This window comes from Symphodus melops (genome assembly GCF_947650265.1).
Source record: "Symphodus melops genome assembly, chromosome: 2".
NCBI classification, from domain to species: domain Eukaryota; kingdom Metazoa; phylum Chordata; class Actinopteri; order Labriformes; family Labridae; genus Symphodus; species Symphodus melops.
The window spans coordinates 26,349,645-26,372,746 of NC_136692.1; the positions used below are offsets into that span (position 1 = coordinate 26,349,645).

The window sequence follows — 23,102 nt, forward strand, 5'->3', positions numbered from 1 at the left end:
AAAAGGTCAGCGGTTAACCGTCCTCGCTGCTTCATATCTGAACCAAATCATGAAGTCAAATGTTGTTACTTGTTGAGCGCAGTGATGGCAGCGCCCTGGTGGTCCTCCACCGTGATGGAGACGGCGACACGGTTTCGTGCTGAGCTGAAGCCTGGGGGCAGGAAGACAGAGTGCTCGGGGCTGCTGCCCTTGTAAACACAGAAGTCCTCGCAGTAGTCTTCTCTGCAGCGTGTCACCAGAAGACTGTACAGCAAAGGAGTCTCTGAGACGCCAAGATCACTGTAACCTGGAGGCAACGGAGAGAAAAGGAATATATAAGAGAAGATAAAGCAATGATGTTGGTAAAAGGTTAAGGAGAAGTGAAGGTTAGAGTATTAAGAATAGGAGACAAAAGGAAAGAGGAGATTAAGACATATTTTGAATCAGATGTGTTAAAACTGTTTTTCTGTTCGCACCTGAACAGTTGAAGTGTACCCTGTCCAACAGCGTGCGTATTCTCAATCCCTCTACATCTCCGTCCACGTACTCCATGCCTGTTTCCCCTCCCCCTCTCAGGTGACACTTTCCACCAGCCGGGGGCGTGTTGTGGTGCAGAGTGATGGAGGCGGCGCCTTCACCGTCCAGAGTGCCGTCGGTCACGTGAAGGGTGAAGATGTAGGAGTTTCCGTCCCGCAGGACTCCCTGGCGCAGCACTAGGTTCATGTCGTCAATTTCTGTGGTGGTGGAGGAGGAGTCTAGGACCAGAATCTCGTTCTTCAGCGTCATGGCACTCCAACGCTGAGAAACAGAGGGAGAAGTCAGATTCAGCCAAACAGGAAGCAACAGAGTCATAACTGGGAAAAAAATCTGGGAAAAAAATCATAAACTCAAGAAGCTTCAATACGTTAGCTAAAAGTGTTCATTACAGGAGGAACGGCTTCAGAAAAAACTATGATTACAGGACAGAAAAGGTATTCTAGCAGAAAAAGAGTTTTTACTGACATCTTACTGAGGTGAACATTTTTAGTATAAGTTGTGAACCTTGAAGGGCAATTTATGAAATCTGTGAAAGCAGCTTGTTCTTAATTCTTAATAAACGATTAGATGAATATGCATATGAATGGTTTAAGCAGACTAATGTGACACCAGCAGATGTTCATGGATTCAACGAAAACATAGCAGAAAAGAAAAACAGAAGACAGAGGAACACTATTCAGTGTATTTCGCAGAGCAGGAACATTAAAAACGTTTGAAAGGTTGTAAGATTTATAACATAGAAGATCATAAATCGATCGGCCTCAACACTTTTTGGTTGGCTGAAATCCGGAGAAACACAATAATGACAACAAAGATTGAGCCTTTATTGAACTGAGCTCGCTATGTGCCAGAAAAGCCAAAAGCCAGACTGAGCAGTCAGTAGATTAGGCAGATAATATGAAGCATGAGAGAGCAAAACTAGTATAGACCAAATATATGTTCGAATATATTCTTTGTGTACAATTCTCACACACTGCTGCCTGCATCCCAAATCCAGAGGAAAAGTACGACTTGAGGAAAAAGCTGTAGAGGGTAAATGGACTTGACCTTTTTTCGCGCACATTCAGACGCTGATGGCAGAGGTTGCTATGAAGTGAGACTATCAGAAGTGACCAACTGCATTTATACACAGTCAAAGAAAGCAGCGGGAGCAAGTTGGGGTTAAGTGTCGATCCTAAGGACACATCGAACACCCAAACTTCAGGTAGAGACGAGCCAGAGCCGCCCAGGTAGAGAGGTGGAGAAGACAGAAGAGGGAGGGGGGTAATAAAACTGAACAATTATGTTCAGTGACCTCACTTAGTCAAGACAAAGTCAGTTGTATTTGGAGTGAGTACCTGTGTGTGTGTGTGTGTGTGTGTGTGTGTGTGTGTGTGTGTGTGTTTACCCCGCGTTGAAAGCCCTGGCAGTTGGTGCAGGTTCCTCTGAGGTATACGTAGGAGTTCTGACTGACCTCGTAGATGGACTGAGCCTTACAGGACACACACTCCAGATACACCATGGGAATAAGACCACTCTGCACCAGTACCTGTCACACAGAGCCACACGAACACATGCAAACACACACACACACACACACACACACACACACACACACACACATTCTGTTAGTCATGCTATGACTCACTGAATACATTAAAACCCAACAAAGGCCATTTAAAAGTCGGCACTGTTTAAATGACTCTTACAGAGTGTCTCATTAACACTTTGTTCTCGTCTGCTTTCTTCCTGATTGTTATGCGTCAGTAATTATAGAGAAAGTTTCTATTCTGGATCAGAGATGAACCTGGAAGCTTTCAGAGCTTCTTGCACTAATGGGGGACAAAAAGGAGGAAATGGCGAATCCCTTCTATCATGCTTAACATCTTGATTTCTAGGTAAGCACGTGTTTCTGCGTGTAGGACAAATGTGCACTTACAGTCTGCGTGGTTGACTCTGGTGCCATGCCGTCTTTGCTGATGGTCAGTCTGAAAGTGTACTCAACACCCGCCTCCAACTCAGAGCCAGAGATTCCCAGAACCGGACCGCTGGAGCCCAGGCCGAAATTTAGAGTGGAGCAGTGCTCCGTACCCTGCAAGTAAAAAAAGAGGCACGGCACCGTCAGTGTTCACAGGTGTGCTGTTACCAATACAAAAACCAGTGTCGAGGATATGTGACACAAATAGAGTTTATGGAAAATACTGGTCTACAAATCTAAATGAAGTTGAAATCTTATACCTGATGGGGGTAGGAAGTGGGGTTCGAAAAGTCAATTTATTTTTATTTTACAGGGACAATGCATATTAAAAAAAACATAAAAATGTAAATATCTATTTCATCTGCTGTCCCTGGTCAGATCTTACAAAAGGCTACCTGGAAAATCAAAACAAATTCAGACGTTGCTAAAAATCTACAAATAAATAAAATGGCAGTAATTAAGCAGACAGATCACACGTATCCAGTAACATACTAAAGTCAATGTTACGTGCACACAACAGGACATGACACACAATAATACAAATCACATGAGGACACAATCATGATCTCTTATCTTTATTCAACCGGTCGAATATTCAACCATGTTTTTTAATAAAAGGACACCTTTATAATAGTGTTAGCTAAAGCTAATCTTGGATGTACATGAATGCTTCTCCGTGATTAGCATCACTTTTTTAGTTTGAAACTACTTAGAACTTGAAATGTAATATATTGCTCAAAATATGATATATGTAATGGACTCGAGCATCGTCTGCCTACTCAAAATGCTTTAAGCGGCATAGACCTGATGACAGACGCTGCTATGGTAAATGGTGAACAGACTTGAACTTGATACTCAGCATTTAAACTCATATACAGTATATATGAAGATTAACAAGCAAGTCATGTAAACAGGTGTACTAAATTATTATCTTATTTCAAACAAAGCCCACAGGTGGATAACTGCTGCGTGTCCAGAGATCGATCTACTGAGCTGACAGAACGCTTGGATCTCTTTTGTTACCTTTTTCGGTTTTTTTTGATGCTATAAAATATGTAGTGAAATATGAAACTTCTCCACAATAAAACTAAAACAAAAGCACAGTTACTGATTTTATTAACCTATTCAAGAAGTGCAAGTACACAATAAAGTCACTCAACCTCAATAACTAAGTCAATGTAGTTCAGTACTTTCCCGCCCTTTCATGGCCTGCCTCACATGCTGCCTACGTTTATCTGTATTGGCGAGTACTGTATAATTGATTGAATTTATTTTCTTCTCATGCACAGAAAGTGCCCAACACTCATGGTCTTATAAGACACCAGAAGATTCAGTTGCAGTGGTTTACATTAACACATCATAACATGACAAACTTGCAGGCTCCTGGCAGAGTTCAAGCTTTAATAAAGTGTTCTGTCTTTTGAAATAAAATCGATACAATAAAAGGTTCCTTTTTTGAAACATACCTCATGTTATTTGTAATCATTTAACATAAAAAAAGTTAATTGAAGACACTTTTTAAAGAACATCCCTTATGCTATTATCGATTAGACAGTAAAACAAAAAAGCAATCTCATTTTCAATTTCATTGAGATCACAAAACAGACACACTCGCTCTTCCTCCAGGATGGCCTTAAAGCTGCCGGTCTCTAAAGCTAAAGGCAAGGTTCCTGAGCGTAACTGTGCACTGTATGCAGGTCAACGCACAGATGTGCCACCATGACCAACAAGGCCCAGAGAAATAAACAGGTATAAATACCAAGTAACAAAACAAACAACAACTGTCAAGTTTTAACAGAGAGTGTAAGATACCAAGTTCTGTTTTTCTCCTTACAACTACTACTCTATGTACACACATTTTCAAATACATCCCATGGTACTCAGTGTCAGACTCTTCTGTGAAGGAGGCCATGTACACGTACTGGAACATTTGTGCCTTTTTTTCTGCTTCTAACCTTTCTGGATGTTTACAGACAACTGACATCCTTCTATACGTCTTCATCAATCTAAGCTTTCACAAAGTGTAAACATTTGATCGAGTCAGCTGTACTTTAAAACCAATTCAATGCTTGCCACTCGTGTATTTCTGTCCAAGGTGAGAACATTGTAAGACTTCTATTTAACTGTGTTTCTGTCACTCCGTCTTTTCAGCGTTGTATCCTTGGACAAGAGGTCATTACTGAGGCGTCCCTCTTTGTCCAGCATTCTTTATGTTGCCCCGACGGGGACGAGAACATCCAAATACTCGACAGAGTTCATTCAATTGATGAGAGATATGAAGATAAATGTCCGTCCGTCGCAGTCTTTCCAAGATGAAGACAAAATGGATCATTAACAATAAAAACTGTCATAATAGGTTTTCTTTTAATTAACGAGACGAGACGGGTCTAAATTGTTAGTGGTGCTCTGTCGGAGATTCAAAAATGGAAGAGAGGAGAAGTGTGTGTACTGCCAGGCAGAGAGCGGGAGAGACATGTGCATGTGATGATGAAAAGACATTTCTTCTTTCATCAGCAGGAGTACACGGCTGTAAGTCTGCTTCTGCCTGTGTCTGTGTGCATGTTGTTTACTGTCTGTTCAAGTGTGTCATTTTCAGGGTGGGGAGCAAAGAACAAGCTGTGGAATGCTGAGTTTATCTCTAAACACTTAGAACCCTTTAAATGCCTGTCTGCTTCGATATACAGAACACACTCACACACACACACACACACACACACACACACACACACACACACACACTCACACACACACACACACACACACACTCACACACACACACACATGCAAAAACATGCATGCAGAACACACCCATACCATTGGGTCTTAAGATTGCGGTCTTTACTGCACAGTCCAAATGTGTTCCCACCCAGTCAAGGAAGCGGTGAGTGTGAAAAATGCTTAATGAATTTAACACACACAAGCACGCACACACGAACACACAAAATGTATCGTATACTCAAAAGCAACACTGACAAACTGTCCTGAACTGGTTTTCATCCTCACACCAGTACTGCCAAGACTCTGAAGGCTGTTACAGTACCAGATGACCATTACATAACTTTTCCACCGTCTCCTTTGCAAAACCAAATCTGTCCTCCAAACGCCATCTTATGAATTCACAATTCATGTAAAAAGATAGCGAGTTCATTCTTCTCTTTCTTTTCCTTCTGCTTTGTTCGCCGAGTGCTGAGAATAAAGAAACCACAGGAGCTAAAGAGGCGAAGCAAAGAACACTGACTTACTCTACTGCAGAAGAAAGCTTTCAAAAAGCATTCACCATTCAACAGATAAATATGGAATTATTCATTTTCTGTTTGGTAAATAAAAGCCCTGATTTCATAGTTATGCTACTATTCTACTTTTTCACCTAAAACTGTTTCTCTAAAACTGTCTAACAGTTACTTCCATCACCTTTATGTCCTGTTATACTCGTACTGTACTACCACATAGACAAGATGCCACAGTCTCAGCTGGCCTCAAATAAAAGGATCAATAAGAACAAATGAACCTGAAAAGAGTCAAACTTCAAAGTGTTCATTTTGGAGCGCCTGCTGCTGCTGATGTTTCACAGTGTTTTTTGTGTCATGCCTGCGCTTACCTTGGAGGTGCCTTGACACTCCCAGTGGTAGTGGAGTAGTGACTGACTGTCGGGGTCCATGTTGGGGTCGTATGACTGCTCTGCACTGAGCTGCAGGTCTTGTGTTCTCGACCACACCCTGTAGGTGCCCCCTTCTATAATCGGCATCAGCCTGACATAAAGAAAAGGAGATCAGATAAAACATTTAACTTTCTCATAACTATTTGGCAAATGATATAAATATGTTTGGATATAATAACACGTCTATTAGAGGAGCGTGACTTTCACCATATCTTAGGAAAAAGGTAATACTAATATTTTAAACAAGGTTAATTTGACTGCAAAAATGAGGATTGGATTATTTCATAATGGGGCCAGTTAGGGGTGTGTTTTTGGACCACAGGTTCTGCTTCAGAGTAGGTACCATGGTGGTGACTTAAAACTCAAGGAGCTGGTGTCCTTAAATGTATTTAAATCTTGGAAGCAGACACTACAGGATGTCCACGTTGTGGCTCGACTTTTTGAAGAACTGACTCCCACATTTGATTCATAGATGGTTCTGTTTTTATCACAAATGTGTTTTGTAAATTCTACTTTGTCTCTCTGTTTTTGCTGCTGCCTGTCTTGGCCAGGTCTCCTTTACAAAATAGGTTTTTAGTATCAATGGAGCCAGTCTGGTGAAATAAAGGTGAAATAAAAAATAAAATAAAAATATGAAGGAAGGAAAACTTTCCGAAAGTCGAGTCGAGTGACATGGTACCAAACAGACTGTTGGATATGAATTTAAGAGTGAAGAGAGTGAGAGGTAATTATGGCAAAGAGTCATGAAATAGTTCCCTTACTGACCTGGCAGCCATGACGCTGAGTTGAAGACAAGCAGCCTTCCTCAGTGGTACCCCTTTGTAAGACAGAGAAAACACTAAGGTGTAGTTCCCTGTTGGTAGAGCCATCTTAGGCAACGACAGCTGCAACCGCTGCACATCCACCTCCGCCGGCAGACGAATTATTGGTTTCTTCAAAGGCCGGAAAGGCTGAGACTCCATCCCAGAGGGAAGAACGGGGTTTTTGTCATCATCACATGATGGTGTTGAAAGTATCTGCCAGAGGTATTGAGCTCCGTAGCGCAGGCAGCCTTTCAAATCCACACTGGCCTCCACCAAAGAGGGCTGGTAACGCCATATGGGCAGACGAGGGGCTTGAACCACATGCACTTCTGGCTCCTCACACTCCAATACACTGATGTCTACCTCCACTTGGGCCAACACCCAGCTCACCTGGTTACTGCAGTTCACCTGACAAGGAAGACAAAAAGCTGGTGAAGTCGCAGATCAAGTTTCACATACAGAGTTGTTAAAATTATATGACAGAGTGTTTACAATGAAACAAACATACTTGGACGAGGAAGTGCCCAGGGTTTTTGAAGATATACTTCACAGTTGTGTTGTTGGTATGCACTGGAGAAGAACCATCACCGAAGTCCCACAAGCACTCCACAGAGTTGGAGCTGGGTGTAACGTAGGTCGACAGAGTCACTGTCTTATTGATAAAAGTGTCCTGTGGTGTTGCATGCAGGACGGCAGCAGTCAGCCGGTTCTCCACCATGATGTGCTTGGTGATATCCTGACTACTCAGGTAGTTGAAGGCCTTCAGGTGGATGGTCAATTGACCTTCTACTTCTGGAGTGTAGAACATCTGGAGTTGTGTGATTCATAGAGACATATCATCATTTGTGTAGCTTAAAAGCTGTTTGCTGAATTGGTATTTTGCCAAAACTACAAAAATATTATAGTATTGAATTGACATTACCTCTTTGCCCACATGTGTGTTCCTGTGGACTCTGTGCAGTTTAAACGCCCACACGAATTCCACTGGTTTGCCTGTGACGGTGTTTGCCACAAAACGCCTCTTTTCTCCCACAGGGATTGCTGCAGAGATTCCCGTGATGGAAAGTCCACTCACCGGCTCCATCACCTCCACATGGATGCTCCGACTCTGAGAACTCACCTAGATTTTCACATTGAAACAAATTTAAACATGTGCCCTGCAATGTTTGAATAAATTATCATGCTGGCTCCTTTATAAAAGCAAAGTTCAGTTTTTTTGGTTTGTTTTTTATCAATAACCTCAGCAATGCCACATTTAATGCAATTAATATTATCCCTGATGCCCACTCTGCACAGCTGTGTAGGAGTGCAGTATAGCCTGTTAAGGGTTTTGAATGGTGTTAGCTTACCTACTTATCTTACTTATCTTCTCAAGTGCACTAAGCAGTACAGTATGTGTGCTTTCGTCCTGTTTATCCTCAGCCTGTCCATAGTTTTAGATCATGGGGTAGGTTTGGGTGGAGCTGTTTACTCCTGTCAATGTATGTCTTTAATGACTAACTACTAATGATTCCATAACTGTATGTGTAAAATAAAGCACCACTGGATTGTTAGTGTAAATGTGTTACGATGCCTGTATGTAATAATGAGGAGACTTGAACTTTAAAAAAACAACATTTCAATTCAAGATTAAAACATTAGCATTTTTCACAAATCCTTATGATACATAACAGTTCATTTAAAGTAAGCGTAACATGGGTGTTAGTTGTTTAACTGTTTTACTAATCTCAAACAAAAACATATTTATATTACTGGCTCTGGTAATACATGAACTCTATTTGGACGTTACCTTGTTTTGAGCAGTCACATTCACCATGAATGTATCCACCCTGCTGAACGTATGGACATAGGTTTGGTTGGGTTGTTGGATGACAGTGGCGTCTCTGCTAATGCTTAGGGTGAGACTGAAGTCTGAACCAGCGCCCATGGAAATAGTGAACTCAACTTTCTCACCGACTGCTGCGCAGGTTTTACTTGCCTTCAGTTCTAGCCCCTCAATCTTGTCCTGAACAAAGAACTCTCTGGAAGCCAACTCTCCACTTATATCATTGGAGGCATTTAGAGAAATGATGGCTGACTTTGGTTCATTAAAAACCAGAGAGGTTTTCCTTCCAGTTTCTGTTCTTCCCTCTAGCAGCCACGTCCACATCACATTGGTTCCTGTGAGTACCTCCCCCTGGAGCAGTACGCTGACCCCGGTTGCTATGTAACGTTGCTCTATCACATTGGTTGCTGAAAAACTTAAACCTGAAATGAATTCCTGTACACTGAGGACCTCTGACACAATCTCTGAGCTCACTTCATTGAAAACTTCCACAGACACTAGCTTCAGTCCAGGACTACTGAAGCTCTGTGTCTTCCACGGCTTGTTCCACTGTAGAACATCCCCATTCACAGACCAGCGGTACTGTAGGTCTGAGCCTTCAGGAGTCAATACAGTCAGGTTGGTTGAAGCATTGATGGCAATCTCTTTGTTGTTGATTTCTAGGTGTGGCTGTCCAACTGGATCCAGGAAGTAAATCGTTCTGTTGACAGACAGCTGACCAAGGAGGTTGGCTGCCTGGAGAAAGACGACACAGCGGCCTGGTGTGGAGTAGTTCACCTCCACTGTTTTTGCACTTATGTTAAAGCTGGAACTGACCGGGTCGAGCTCTCTGATGAGGTTCCAAGTAAATGTCATGTTGGTTCCTTCTTTTAAACCAGCGTATAGGTGGAAAACACGATTGGTAGCAAAGCAGCAACCTTCAAAGCCCCTGCCTCCATCCCCTCGAGTGTCCTCTTCTGCTAAAATCTGCAGGCCCTCCAGTTCACGTTGGACAAACAGGAAGATGCTTGCTTGTGCAGTTCCGACATCGTTCTCCGCTGTCACAATAATGTTAAACGTCCCAACGGAGCGGAAAGTGTAAAACATGGTGTGGGTCCCTATTATTGCTGTACAGCGATCACACAAGATCCAAGAAAACCGAACTCCATCTCCCTCCAACATTTGGGCCTCAAAGTGGACGGAGGCATTAAGAGGCACATTGACCAAGCTTGCATTGACGGTCAACCCAAGGATAGGTGCAAGAACAGCAACAAGTAAGCTAGTGATATTTCTGCTTACAGTGTTGGCAGCTGTCAATGTCACATTGTGGATTCCAGAGGTCTTGTAGGTGTGAAGAACATTTTGGCCCTGAAGCACATTTCCGTCTCCGAAGTTCCAGGCATAAGTGACATTAGAAGCTGTGGATGATGTTGTGAAATAGTACGGTGCACCAAGAGTCAGGTTGTTACAATTGGTGCCATTATGTTGAATAACAATGGGTCCTAATGGTGTCAGAACATCAAACACCACACTGGTGTTCATGGTGGAAATGTTGTTGAAGACAATGGCTGTCACAATGTAACGACCAGGGCTTTTATATGTTGTCACCATTTTTTCAGAACCATGGTTTGGTAAAAAGTCTTCTTCCTTACCAAAGTCCCACTGGTAATTATAATGAAATTCTGGCTGAGCGCTGACTTGGAACTGGATCTCCTCCCCAACAGCATATTGTGATTTCAAGGGTATAAGGCTGATGTTGGTTAAAGATGGCTGCACACACACCCAGTTGAAGAAGTTGGCTTTGGTGTCCTTGTTTATCCCGCTCGACAGAAGCAGTGAGAGGTGATAGTTACCGCTTGTCAAGTATTTGTGCCAGACTCTAGGGTTGCCATGGTGTGTCTCGTTGGGGCTTCCATCACCAAAGTTCCATTCATAACGATGAGCTGATGCGTTGCCGGACACCCATGCTTCAAAGTTAACAGGAGTCTGCTCTTGGACACACCCAGATGGCTCCATCTTCACAACTTGGAAGACAAACACCTGCACTGGTACCAGAGTCCAGCCAGAGCTCACAGCATTCATGGAAGTCACATTCACTGTATAGTTTCCCTCTTTTCTGTAGCTGTGTGACACGTGAGGCGTAGATGTTGTGTAAATAGTCCCATCGCCCATGGAGAACGTCCATGTGATGTTATTCCCAGAGGCGAGATGTGCCCACACTTCAGTTGAACTGTGAAGCTCTGTGGGTGACGAGCTTTCAGCTGTTAAATGTTCAATCTCCTCAAATACAAACATCTCTGCACATTCCTTAGTAGAGCTGATGGTGTTGTTTACTGACACACAGACATTAAAGATGCCGCTCTGTGCAAAGGTGTGTGCTACGCGGCGACCTTGCTGCGGGGAAGAAGCATCTCCAAAGTGCCAGTTGTAGTGAATGCCATAGGGTGAGGGCAGAGGGTGAGCCTCGAAATCTGCTGCCTTGCCGGTGAGGAGGAGTGGAGGCTCTGTTTGTATATCAACCCGAGTAAGGATGCTGTAGACACTCATGTTGATGCTCCTACTGATGTTCTCATAACGATTGGACACTGACACCAGTGCAGTGTATATTCCTGTATTGATTGAGAAAAAGAGTTCAAATTAGCTCCATATGATCTACCTGCTAGCTTACACAGTTTATCTTTGTGTCAGTTTAAACAAAGTCAAACTTGACTGGCTGCTGTTTCTGAGGGGTGAGGTTTTTTTTTTTGAGGGGTTACCTGGCTGAGAGTAGATATAGGTGACATTGTTGCTCAAGAGGACCTGATTGGGCGACTCTAAACAGAGGAGGGAGGGGGAGTAGGGAGGCTTGAACTCAAACTCCTTATAACCGCCATCCCCAAACGACCATCTGAAAAACAACAAATTGTTTAACTGTTATAAGAGGACCCAATGAGTACTACAAGGCGCTGAGGTGAAATAATGCACTAACAACTGTTTCCATCCTCACACACAAAAGCACACATTCGCAGCTGAAAGTGGAAAATCTTCACTGACGCGAAGAGTTTAGACGAGGAGAAGTGAAAACTCACAAAACCTCTCTGGACCAGGAACAGTGAAAGTAGTGGATGGAAACCAAGTGAATGAGCGGGCCAGAGCCTGAAAGGGAGGGAATGTGAAAGAAGGAGGGACAGAAAAAAGTAAAAGAGAAAGAGTGGGAAAAAGAGGTGGTGGGGGGAGAGAGATTCAGTGGAAAGAGCTGAGCAGAGGGGAAAATTCTTGTCAGCAATCTGCTCTAACCACACAGTTATAAATCTAAGGCTCTGCATGGTATGCCTGCTGCAGTACTATTATGGTGCACGAGAAGACAAAAACAGAGAATAGAGCAATGACACAAACAGAGAGATTGATAGAGGAGAACAAAGGAGAAAATGCAAACACACTAGTTTCACTAAGCCTTTGAAAATAGAGACATTCTATCCATCCATCTGTCCTTTCTCTGTTCATACCTGAAGGTTGCCGTCACTGACATGTCCAGGAGCACAGTTGTGGTCAGGGTCTGTGTTGAGCCTTGAGGAACAACATCGGGCACACCTCTCACTGTGAGGTTGGCCATCGGCTGCAGTCGATCCACGGTCACGTTGAAATGCTCTGTGAGGGAGCTGACATGATTCGTGGCGGTCACCTGGAAGGTAAACCGCGACAGGATCAGTAAGACAATGATGACAGATAGTAAGCAGTGCAGCATACAGTACATGACACAAAACTATGGATTCTTTTTTTTAATGGTAAAAACTAAAGTACAAGCTACAACTTCAGTGCATCTTCATCTGTAACAAGATGTTAAACACACTGAATATAGAACATGGATTTTGGCCAATCTTGTAATTTGTATACTGAAAATGTGGCACAAAGTTACACCCTCATGTTACCTCGTTCATCACAGTCATCTGGCAGATAATTTGCCAATTAAGCAGACAACCCAAACGTGCCATGCTAAGGATATTTATAGAATTTACATACATTTCTGACCCATTTTGATAACTGAATGCACGACTTTGCTTGGGACGGCTCAAATAAGGAAAATACATGTTGAAGTCGTGAAGAGTTTCACTGAGAATCAACTGATCAGTTTTTATCAGTGAGCCATAAACAAGTGAACTCTGTTCAGATTTTTCGAGAGTTGTCCTAACTCACATGTAGCTAAATAATGCAATTTGCTTGAGCAAAGAAATGATCATCAAAGTAATCAGCCGATATCACAATCAGACAGATTCTTGAAGCACTTAAAAATGAGGTTCAAAGATTGTCTTGAAGATGATCAAAATTATAATATCTTTGTGATTTTAAAGTGCAAATAATAATATTAATAATTCATAATATTTACAAGCATTAAATTAAAAGACACTGTACAGCTGGTGTATAAAGACACAAAGAGGACGAAACAATACATTACATATAAGACGAAAAACAACATTAAGGTACAGATACATCAGGTAAACATCACAATCATACATGAAGAGCTCCATCCAAATGTGTCCTTGGGCAAGATACTTCACCCAGAAACACTCCTGCTGCTTCATCTGCCATTGTATGAATGGGATTAGTTATTTCTCATGGTCACATAGCAGCTTCTGTCATCAGTGTGGGAATGGGTAGGTTTAAAATGTGGTGTGAAAGTGCTTAAAGTAGTCAGAAGAAAGCACTCTCGACATTTCCCAACAAACGTACGGTGAGCTTGTAGATGGCCGCGTGCTGGTAGATGACATTGAGGACGGTGTTGTAATAGGTGAAGTATGGCTTGTCATCCACAGTCCACTTAAATGTAGGACTGGAGCCTTCCAGCACAGATGCTGTGTAACTCTAAAACACAGATATAAAAACGTGATGAAGAAGACAGTGCAGCCTGCATTACATCCTTATATGATATGAAGGCATCATAAAATGAAGCATAAACAGACACTGACCACGACAGACTCCATGAGCACCCTGTGTGCAGGGTGGGGCTGAACCATCAGTCCTCTGAGCGGCTCCTCCAGCTGGACAACCAAAGTCAGGCTGGCCTCAGTCACATTATTATAGACCTCCAACTCCACCTGCATCGGCCCCGTCTGTTCATCCAACCTCAGGCTCAGATCCAGCACTGCATACAGGCTGGGCTCTGCCACATCCAACCCGGACCCTGAGCTGGGGCTTGGTCTACAGAGAGCTGGACTGGAGGAAAACTCTGGCGGACAGTCTGGCTGGAAGACTGCGCTCCGATTACTGCCATGTAAAGAGACAGTTGTTACATAGCGAGACTGGACACGGAGCAGCAGCCGGGTGTCGTTGGGCTGCATGTAGAGGGTGCTGTTCGGGGAGGGAGGGTGGAGGACTGTCAGGCCCAGAGGAGGAACCACCCGCAATGGGCATGATGCCGAGGCGGGATACGATGGTTCAGCTGCAGTCACCTGGAATTGATTTCATAAAGAGTTAGGCATATGAAACCATCTGAAACAGACCCAACACTCACTACCAAAGGAAGTGGAAGTTAAAGGTAACATATTATACAACATACACTTTACCATATTTCTTTAACACAAACATCTGTCTACAAAGAAGAGTAAATCCTCTCTGACTTTAGCCTCCTACACATGTACACTTCATGTGTGCTCAAACAGGCCGTTCAGAGATTTTGCCTTCACGACATCTCAAAGGGCAGCAACCCTCCAAAAGGTGGGTGACACTCACACAGCAAAGTGGTCCATCTGATCTAAGCTGCACTGAAATTATTATTATTTATTTTTTTTATAAGCATGATAGAAGAGAGGGTCGGATTGGACATTGACCAAGAAACTTCAAGGACATGTTTTGGGGAGCTCTGAGACGAATCTAATCTTGTTGAATAGTCTAATACGTGATCTTCAACTTACATAACCTCACAGGAAAAAGGGGTGGTGAGAAAGGCTCTTAAACTGAGGTCAGGAGCACAGAGACTCAAGCTTTAAAATGCTGAAAATATTATATCAATATTATATTCTGAAGATAGTTTGCACTAAACTGTAGTTGTTTGTTCATGAAAATGTAATAATTTCATATAAACTAGTAGATTTTTTTCTTCAGGTCATAAATCAGGTTCCCAGATTTATTGACTGATTACTTTCAGATACTGGAAACTGCAGATATTAACACTGATACTGGTATCAGGATTACGATACAGGCATTCAGTATCATCAAAATCTGTCTAATGCATGCTGGGATAGAACATCCAGCGTTGATGTCTTACCATCAGGCTGTAGAGTCCGGGCTGGGGTAGACCAGCAGACAGTTCTCCCCCCTTTAGCGGAGTCTCACTCTGACCCACATAGAGAACTCTGACGGGGCAGACGACTTCCTCCATCCAGCCTCCTTCACCGTCATCCACCAGAGCCTCTATGTCGAGCACAGGGTCAGTGTGGTGGCCCGCCGAGGCGTCTGTTTGGTGCCTGGTGGTGTTCATCCAGAACCAGTCAGATTGGTTGAGTGCTAAAACAGGTTGTCGCCAAAGTGAGTGTGGGGACAATTGGCATTGGAGAAGAGAGGCAGGGCCGGCATCATGCTGCAGGGCTATGACATCACCAGGTGAAACAAGGAGGTCCTCCAAATCCTCTTGTACCTGAGTAAAACCGGAATCAGTAGACAATAAGTAATAGGCAAACATGGGTAAAAGAGAATTACTGCTTTCCCAACTTTGCCTGCGAAAGGCAAATTTAAAGTATTTTTTTGGAACAAATCTGCATTTATTTTGCATCTTTTGCTGAAGGAAAAAGAAACACCAAAACTCCTAAATGTCTCCCCAAAATGTTTTGAGTGATCTGCATCTGAGGGAAGTATTTGTTTTGAACTTATTGTATTACATATCGAGAGCTTCAACACAGAAAACTCTCCTCACCTGTATGTGAGCAGCTGGTCCTGCTGGAAGGGTGAACGCCACTTCGTACTTGAGGGTGTATCGAGGCCTCAGCACCCCGGGGGGCAGGCGGTGAGTCTGGGTGCAGTTCAGGCAGGAGGATGGGTGACAGGGACTGGAGAGAGGCAGGCAGTGGCGAAGAAAGGGACACCACTGCTCGAGCCGGGGGCAAGATGGAGGATCACTGCTTTTGGTGTCATTAGTAACACAAACAGCCGCCGGAGCACACGCTTGACCTCCACAATCTGAAACACAGATTCAAGAAGAACTCAATGACAAAAAAAGGCAATTTGTGTGTGTGTGTGTGTGTGTGTGTGTGTGTGTGTGTGTGTGTGTGTGTGTGTTTGTGTGTGTGTGTGTGTGTGAGAGTATTTGACGTGGTGACACAGTTCTCTGGACTTAAATGCAAATCTGAGATCTTTCGAGGCAATCTGTTGGGACTTGGGTTGGGGACCGGAGGGTCACTGGTTCAAGTCCTGGTGTGGACCAAAAAGACAAAAGCAGGTGGAGAGTCACTAGGTCACTTCATGAGTACTGCCTTGGTGCCCTTGAGCAAAGGCACCGAACCTGGTGTGCTTCCTGCGTAGCAGCCCCACTCTGACATCTGTCCACTCACACATGTCCACAGGTCCTGTTTGTGCATGAGTGTATTTACGGGACTATGTGTGTGAGTATGTCTCTCAGTGTAAACCAGAATTTCCCTCAGGGATTAATAAAGTATGTCATAATAAAACAGGCTCTTCTGATTTTATCCATGTTCTTTTCATTGCGCATTTTTGCTTTCACAAATGTGCGTCCCTTCCTGTTAATCTAAGTCACGGCTTGCTGAGTGGAGACTTGAAGTTATCACATTTAAAAACACAAGGTGCATCTTAAGTTTGAGCCGCGCTGTGTTGCAGATACGTCTCATGTATGTTCAGAAGGGAGGTGACATTCATCCGTCACGTTCTCTTCCTCTCATGTTTTGCCCTTCTTGATGCCTCCATGCAAACCTTTCTTTTATTTTTAGTTACCTACATAACAGCTTCAGACAAGCCTGGTCAGTGTGTTTGTTTGCGTCTGTGTAGATGGTTCTGTCTGCTGGTGAGAGGCGCAGGTGGCATATTTCTTTTTTAACACCTACATATTCACACCAGGACTGTGCTGATGGTTTAACGTGTCGTGTGTCAGAGATAGTGTTCTGAGTTTGACTCACTGGGAAGCAGCAGGTGATGGCCTGGGTAATGACAGTGAGGGCTGTACGTCTGGAATCGCACGTGGATGGGTGAACTGAGCTCCTGAGTGACAAACTCCAGGGAGGAGAGACGGCCTGCCTGAACAAAGCTCAGAGCTGGAAACAGCAGCACCTGTGTGAAAAAAAAAACAGATTTAAAAAAAAAAAAAAAAAAAAAAAAAAAGGTTCGAAAAAATCTGTGAAACGTTAAAATGAACAAGATGAGGCTACTACTCACCTCTATGCCACTGCTGGGAGGCTGTGGAGTAGAGAACGCAGCAGCTGGGATATGTTGCAAAGGCTTATGGGTGGGAAATACCGTCAGACCCAACACGTAGACTCCTGCATCTGGAACAGGCACTGCAGAGACAGAAGAAGAGAAAGGGAGGCACAGTGAAGGCGATGAATAAGAAATAAGAAAAAGAGCGAGAGAGAAAAAAGCCAGACGGAGAGTTCACTTTTGAGGACACAGACCAAATACAATCACAGCAAAGAGATATAATAGTAATGACACACTGTGGCACACTGTGTATCTATCCTCTATGTTACACTATAAGACTCCACCACAGACTGAATGAAGCAGACTGAGCAGAAAGACACAAAGATGAGCTGGTTACTAATGCTAATGTATCCAAAGGAATCCAGTCAGTGCACAGCTTCAACAAAAGAAGCGTTTTCTAATACCTGCAGTGTTAGAGCAACTGTGTCACTGACTCTGCAGTTAAATGCAACACAAACCTAAAGTTGTTAACAAACTAAAACGTCTTTCTGAATTTTTCTGCTGTAAGCGTCAAATCTCTTTCAACTCTCTCAAGGTCACAGGTGGTCATATCAGGTGCCAGGTGGTTACAGTCAAGACATTTTAAAGATAAAGTGGTCAATATATTATTATTATTTTTTTTTTTTAAGATTTATATTTGGCCTTTTTGCCTTTTTGTTAAAGAGGGAGGAAAGTGGACGGACGCGAGCCCGCGTGAGGACTATCGCCTCGATACATGGAAACACGCGCACTGCCGCTGCGCCACCCGCGCCCCAAAAATATGCCACCTGGGTGTTCCTAAGGGTTATAAATAGCAATATAGAGGCAATAAGTCGTTAACTGTCTGCCTTTGTAGGTTGAAGAGAATCATCAGGTTTGATTTCTGCGTTTTTCATACACATCTAAAACCTCCTCAGAGGAGCTTTGACGTGGAGATGTGCAAAACATGCAGAGTTCTACTTGAGTTCCAGCTGCAGTAATTTAGCAGCAGGAATCACTTTTTGCTCCACTTCAATTAACTTTTACACCGTGACCATGTTTATGATGTCTAAATGTTTCTGCAGCTATCACAGTTTCAGGCCACTTGACATTTCAATTCATGTAAACATTTCTAACGTCTTTACAGATGTTGTATGCGCAGACAGAATAATGAAGAATTATATTGAGGTACAGTACCTGGTCTTTTGGTGACAAAGTAATAACATGCTCCAACTTGATGCTGCTCTTCTGCTTACGATGACGGAGTTTTTAAATTTAAAGTTTTACATTTTAGTGAAGAGGGTTTTGCCCAAACGACTTTGCCTTGAGGCATTTGCATTGAATCTCTGCGTCAGTGTCTTCCTCTCTTTATGGGTTTCTTGGCCTTTAAACGTCTCCATATGTATGTGTGCATGAGTCAGAGTGTCTACGTGGATGTATGGAGCGTACCTTGGGGGCTGTATTGGCAGACGTAGGCTCGCTTGGCGTTGCATGGGTGTGGACTGGCCTGACCCCTATGATCGAGGGAAACACACAAGTTTCCACGGGAGATGGGGGATCGTGGCGGCAGGCCCTCCTCTCCCTCCTCTGCCTCTGATCCATTCACCCAGCGCAGTTTGCCTGGAGAGTCAACATCACTCAGGCCCAGCCACACACCTCGCTCCCTGAGGCAGAAATAGAAGGGTGAGAAACAGATAAACACAGCGCCTGCTTGACATTTAGCCACCCGCCTCTTGGCAGCTGCAAAATTGGCTTTGTCAATTACACTGGAAGGCAGGAACGCAAACATTTCTAAATGCAGGACAAGACAACTAGGGCATGAAATGATTAAAGAACATCCATAGTATTCAAAGGAGATTCATGAAAAGAAGAAAAAAGCCTTTGTTTTCCTTTTCATGCTATGAGATGGAACAGCAGTGCAAATAAATCTCCTTACAAAACATCCAGAGTGAAATCAATGTGCGACTAAAAGTGGCACAGAAGTCTCCCTGACGTGTGTGTTGGCTCGCCCGGAACGATCAATGATTGCAGAGCAGAAAAAGCATGAAAATGCGTTTTGATTGAACCCCAATGGGATGCTAGCGAGGCAATGTCAGATATTTAGTCGATTCCTGTGATTACGACTGATGAATTGGATTTTCACCCCATGAGGCCTCTAATGGACTCCACATTTCCCCCCTTGCTTCCTTTTTTCTCTGTGCCGCACACTATTAACTGAAAACAAAATGGTCTTCCTTCCCAAGGATAAGGCAGCGCGTGACTCACTACAACCTGAAGACAGATATGCAGAAAATGGAAAGAAACGTTTTGACACACTTTGTTTGGTGGGAAATTTGTCTTTTTGGTTTCTCAGAGCTGTAAGTAAAAACAAAACAAACAAAAAAACACGGGCAGGGGGGAACAAGAAAAAAGGGACTTTGTGGCAAAAAAACAAGCAGTGAAAAAAATGGACTCCTTATGCAAGGAAGGAGGCGGAGGAACACATGAGCGGAGGAGAAGAGAGGGGATAAGCTCCATCTGCAGCAGGTTTTTTCTCCTCTCATCTACTTTGGTCGACGAGGGCAGGGCCTCTACCCTCACACACACACACACACACACACACACACACACACACACACACACACACTGAACTACGAACCCCTCCTCCCCGGGTGTTACAATGCAGCTGTGCTTTTACAGATGTGTGTTTTGCGACCCACTCCGACCTGAAATCCTCACACTGATGTTCTTTAGAGCTGCGCAATTTAACATCATTCTTCATAACAGTTCACTGCACATGATTTCTATTTACCGTGGAGCACAAAGAAGGCACTGTCAATAAAAAAATAATCTTGTTTGTGAAAAAAAAGAAAAGATTGCATACTGTTGGCATACATGGCCAAGCCTGACATCACGTTCATAACCAATATCTATACATATTATTCATATGATGGAAGAAAACAGAATTTCTGTATAATGACCTTCAAGATATAATAAAACAGAGGAACTTATGAAGCTTTCTGAAAATTTCTGAGTCCATTGTTTTGTCAAAGTCAGGAGACAGATCATGCATCACAGGTATTGTTCTATAATAAATCACAGAGTAAGAATTACTGACGTCCCGTTTCTGCACGCCAGCCGACAATAACAAGAACAGAATCACTCACTGTGTGACTCTGGGTGCCAGCAGGTTACGCAGCGCGTCACTCCTGACTATTGCCAGATCCCCGCTGTGGTCCAAACACTGCTGTCGAGCGTCCGTCCAGCTTAACTCTCCTGGAACGATCTGGAAACAGCGTGAGGACTCAGCATGGTACACCCCATCTTTTGGACAGTGAGGGGAGGCTGGAAGAGGACAGAAACAATGCATAGTGTCCAGTTTGTTCAAAGTCCCACTCTCGACTTTCATGAAAAGATTTCTAAAAGGTTATCCTCAAACATGTGTACGCGCGTCAGTTTAACCTTTAGATAGGTCTTAAAATACATCAATCAAGCTTCTCAAAGAGTGAGCAAGTCCAAACAGAACATTCATACACCAAGAAACTGCGTCATCATTTTAAAGACATCTAGCACCTTTTTTTTTTTTTGGGGGGGGGGGGGGGTGATCAAACTGTTGAAAAAGGGAAAACATATGTTGTGAAATCAAAACAAGAGTCTCTCTGATACCTCCAAGCCAAGTTAAATGATGACATTTTGCTCCATTTTGGCTGAATCAGTTTCCAGAAAGTGAATCCTGAATCTTGATTTCCTGCCTAAACTCTGAGCAATGAGCCCTTAAGGACTTCATTGACTTCACCTAAAGAGTGATTGAGTGCCAGAGGCTGCTAGGAATAGGACTGCACTGTCCCTAGTGTTGCTTATTTCCCCCGTGTGTTGAAGTTTACTAGTTTAGTTTCAATGTTTGATTTTACTTGTTTAGTCTTTAGTGTTTCCTGTCTTATTTTGTCCTTGTGTCTCTGTTTGTTACATTCTTCAGTTCTCTGGGTTTCTTCAGTTTTCCTTACTTTACTTCGTAGTTCTCAGTGTTGTCTTCATTCCTGCCCGTGTGTTTCCCTCCCTGTCCTGCCCTTTTACAGTGCAGGGCCATCTGAGGGCCAGAAGATCGCAGCCAATATAAAGATTCAGAGATTCCTTCAGACTCTCTGAATCTGTCGATGACACGACTGTATGCAGTGTCCATAAAGAAATCACGAGATTGTTTTCATTCTGTCGTTGTTGTGGTGAACCTTCCCCATCTTCACTTCAGTGACACTCTGCCTCTCTGTCATGTTACGAACCGGTCACAGTTAACCTCATTACCTGTAAGATGTACCATCATTTTTACAGTCTTTATTGCCTCAGTCTTATTTTCCTTTTCTGTTCCCCAGTGAATCACATTATTTTCTCACATTGTCACCTTATACTTTGTTTACTTTTTATATACTTAATTGATCCCTGAGAGGAAATTCAGATTTTTACACTTGGTTGTTCTAGAGACGGTTTGACTTTTGTGGTTTATTTAGAGAGAGAGAGAGATAAAGAGCTGCTCTTGTCAATGTTAATCGATGAGTTTAGTGACAGTTCATCCGCTGAGTGTTTGGAGCTGCCCAGAGCTGATAAGTGAAGGTTTTTTTTTTTACCTTTGGCAACTTGGACCCCATCCTTCATGATCTTCCAGTCTACTTCAACACCAACAGCACCCCAGCTGACAAGCTTGAACTCAAGACTCTGATTGGCCACAGCCAGGACTGGACAGTGCAGCTCCAGTTTCGGAGGAAGAGTCACAGTCAGCTCTCCCCGTGCAGGGACCTGAACATGTGCAAGCACACAAAGCATTCAGATCACATTTTCACTATTTATTCAAAAAAAAAAAAGACATTATTCTTTTTTTCCCTCCTCACCTCCTTATGACCAGCCCAGGCCATCAAACTGACTGCATACCGTCCTGGAAGTCCATATTTGTGGGTTGCTATGGTGACCTCTGTCCCTGTAGTGTTAACCCGGGTTGAAAGGTCACCAAAGTCCCAGGACAGCGTCACCGGAGTGACTGAGGAGGCGGCAGAGAAAGTGATGCGGTCGTGGACGCTTTGCAGCGGCAGAGGCTTCAGTGAGACCGAGAAGTCCACGGCAAAGACGTCGTGAGCCAGAGTCCAGCCGCATTTCTGCGCAAAGAAAGACGCCCTCGTGTTAATATGCAAGACATTTAAAAAGAGGTTTGTGGTTTTATTGTTTTTCAGATTTATAATAAAAACTTTGAGACTTGTGAATGCTCGGTAAAAAAAGACTAACCACTCAAACAGAGAGAGTGATCATTGCTGTGGTGGGTTTGTACAGCGGAACTGCAGGAAACGGAATGTGACTATGAAGGAAGTCATTCAAGCTTCTGAGGGAAGTCGTTGTAAAGAACTCTAATCGAGGAAATCCAGAGTGTGCTCACAACAGCATGAGAAAGAAGCCACTGACAGGGACAGGAAGTAGCTCTATCTGACCCAAACACTTGACTAACTTGACCTGCTGCTTACCTTCATAACATCAGGGTTGGTACAGGCAGCAGAACACTGCGACTCGCTGATGAAGTTGGGCTCCGAGTTTATGCTGCACAGACACTCGTGTTTGGTCCCCAGGCCTCCGTAGAGATGCGACGCAGCAAAACACTTGCTGTTACACTGCTCACGTGTGAAGTTTCCCGGTGTGAAGGAGGAGAAGATCACAAGCTCGCTCCGCCCACCTCCTCCGCTGCTGCTGTCCTCCAGGCAAGCGGCGAAGTTTGGGCCTAGAGAAGAAGACAACGGTTCTGTAGTGGTGCCATCAAGTACCAAACATCATTTTGTCTTTTATCTCAAAAATGTCAAACAGTAAAAGACTTTCTAAATTATAAAGACAAAATAGATCCACTGACCAGCATTTTATTTCTAAAAGGTCCGATTTTTTAAACCACAAGGATTGTGTGCTGCACTTCTTTTTTGGCATTTGATTTAATGTAAAAACTCTTTAACGCTGGGCCTTTTATTATAATGTAGTATAAGAAAGAGTCCAGACCTGTTGTTTTTT

The 23,102-nt window shown here is 43.4% G+C and overlaps 2 protein-coding genes across 3 annotated transcripts in view; one reads left to right on the forward strand and one right to left on the reverse strand.

Moving 5' to 3' along the window:
* Positions 1-23,102, forward strand: part of tsc2 (TSC complex subunit 2) — a 137,896-nt gene that overhangs the window by 50,396 nt on the left and 64,398 nt on the right. The gene's annotated exons all lie outside the window — the stretch shown is intronic.
* Positions 1-23,102, reverse strand: part of pkd1a (polycystic kidney disease 1a) — a 64,738-nt gene that overhangs the window by 23,270 nt on the left and 18,366 nt on the right. Inside the window, exons 6-27 of the mRNA XM_079336840.1 lie at positions 22,574-22,824; positions 21,953-22,213; positions 21,692-21,860; positions 20,240-20,417; positions 18,543-18,757; positions 17,094-17,215; positions 16,838-16,988; positions 15,625-15,887; positions 14,980-15,348; positions 13,682-14,164; positions 13,446-13,577; positions 12,224-12,399; positions 11,495-11,625; positions 8,724-11,347; positions 7,857-8,054; positions 7,443-7,742; positions 6,897-7,342; positions 6,072-6,222; positions 2,435-2,587; positions 1,904-2,044; positions 456-777; positions 70-286 (exon numbers count right to left, since the gene is read on the reverse strand). Coding sequence (XP_079192966.1) covers positions 70-286; positions 456-777; positions 1,904-2,044; positions 2,435-2,587; positions 6,072-6,222; positions 6,897-7,342; positions 7,443-7,742; positions 7,857-8,054; positions 8,724-11,347; positions 11,495-11,625; positions 12,224-12,399; positions 13,446-13,577; positions 13,682-14,164; positions 14,980-15,348; positions 15,625-15,887; positions 16,838-16,988; positions 17,094-17,215; positions 18,543-18,757; positions 20,240-20,417; positions 21,692-21,860; positions 21,953-22,213; positions 22,574-22,824 — 7,453 coding nt within the window. The remainder of the gene's footprint in view (positions 1-69; positions 287-455; positions 778-1,903; positions 2,045-2,434; positions 2,588-6,071; positions 6,223-6,896; positions 7,343-7,442; positions 7,743-7,856; positions 8,055-8,723; positions 11,348-11,494; positions 11,626-12,223; positions 12,400-13,445; positions 13,578-13,681; positions 14,165-14,979; positions 15,349-15,624; positions 15,888-16,837; positions 16,989-17,093; positions 17,216-18,542; positions 18,758-20,239; positions 20,418-21,691; positions 21,861-21,952; positions 22,214-22,573; positions 22,825-23,102) is intronic.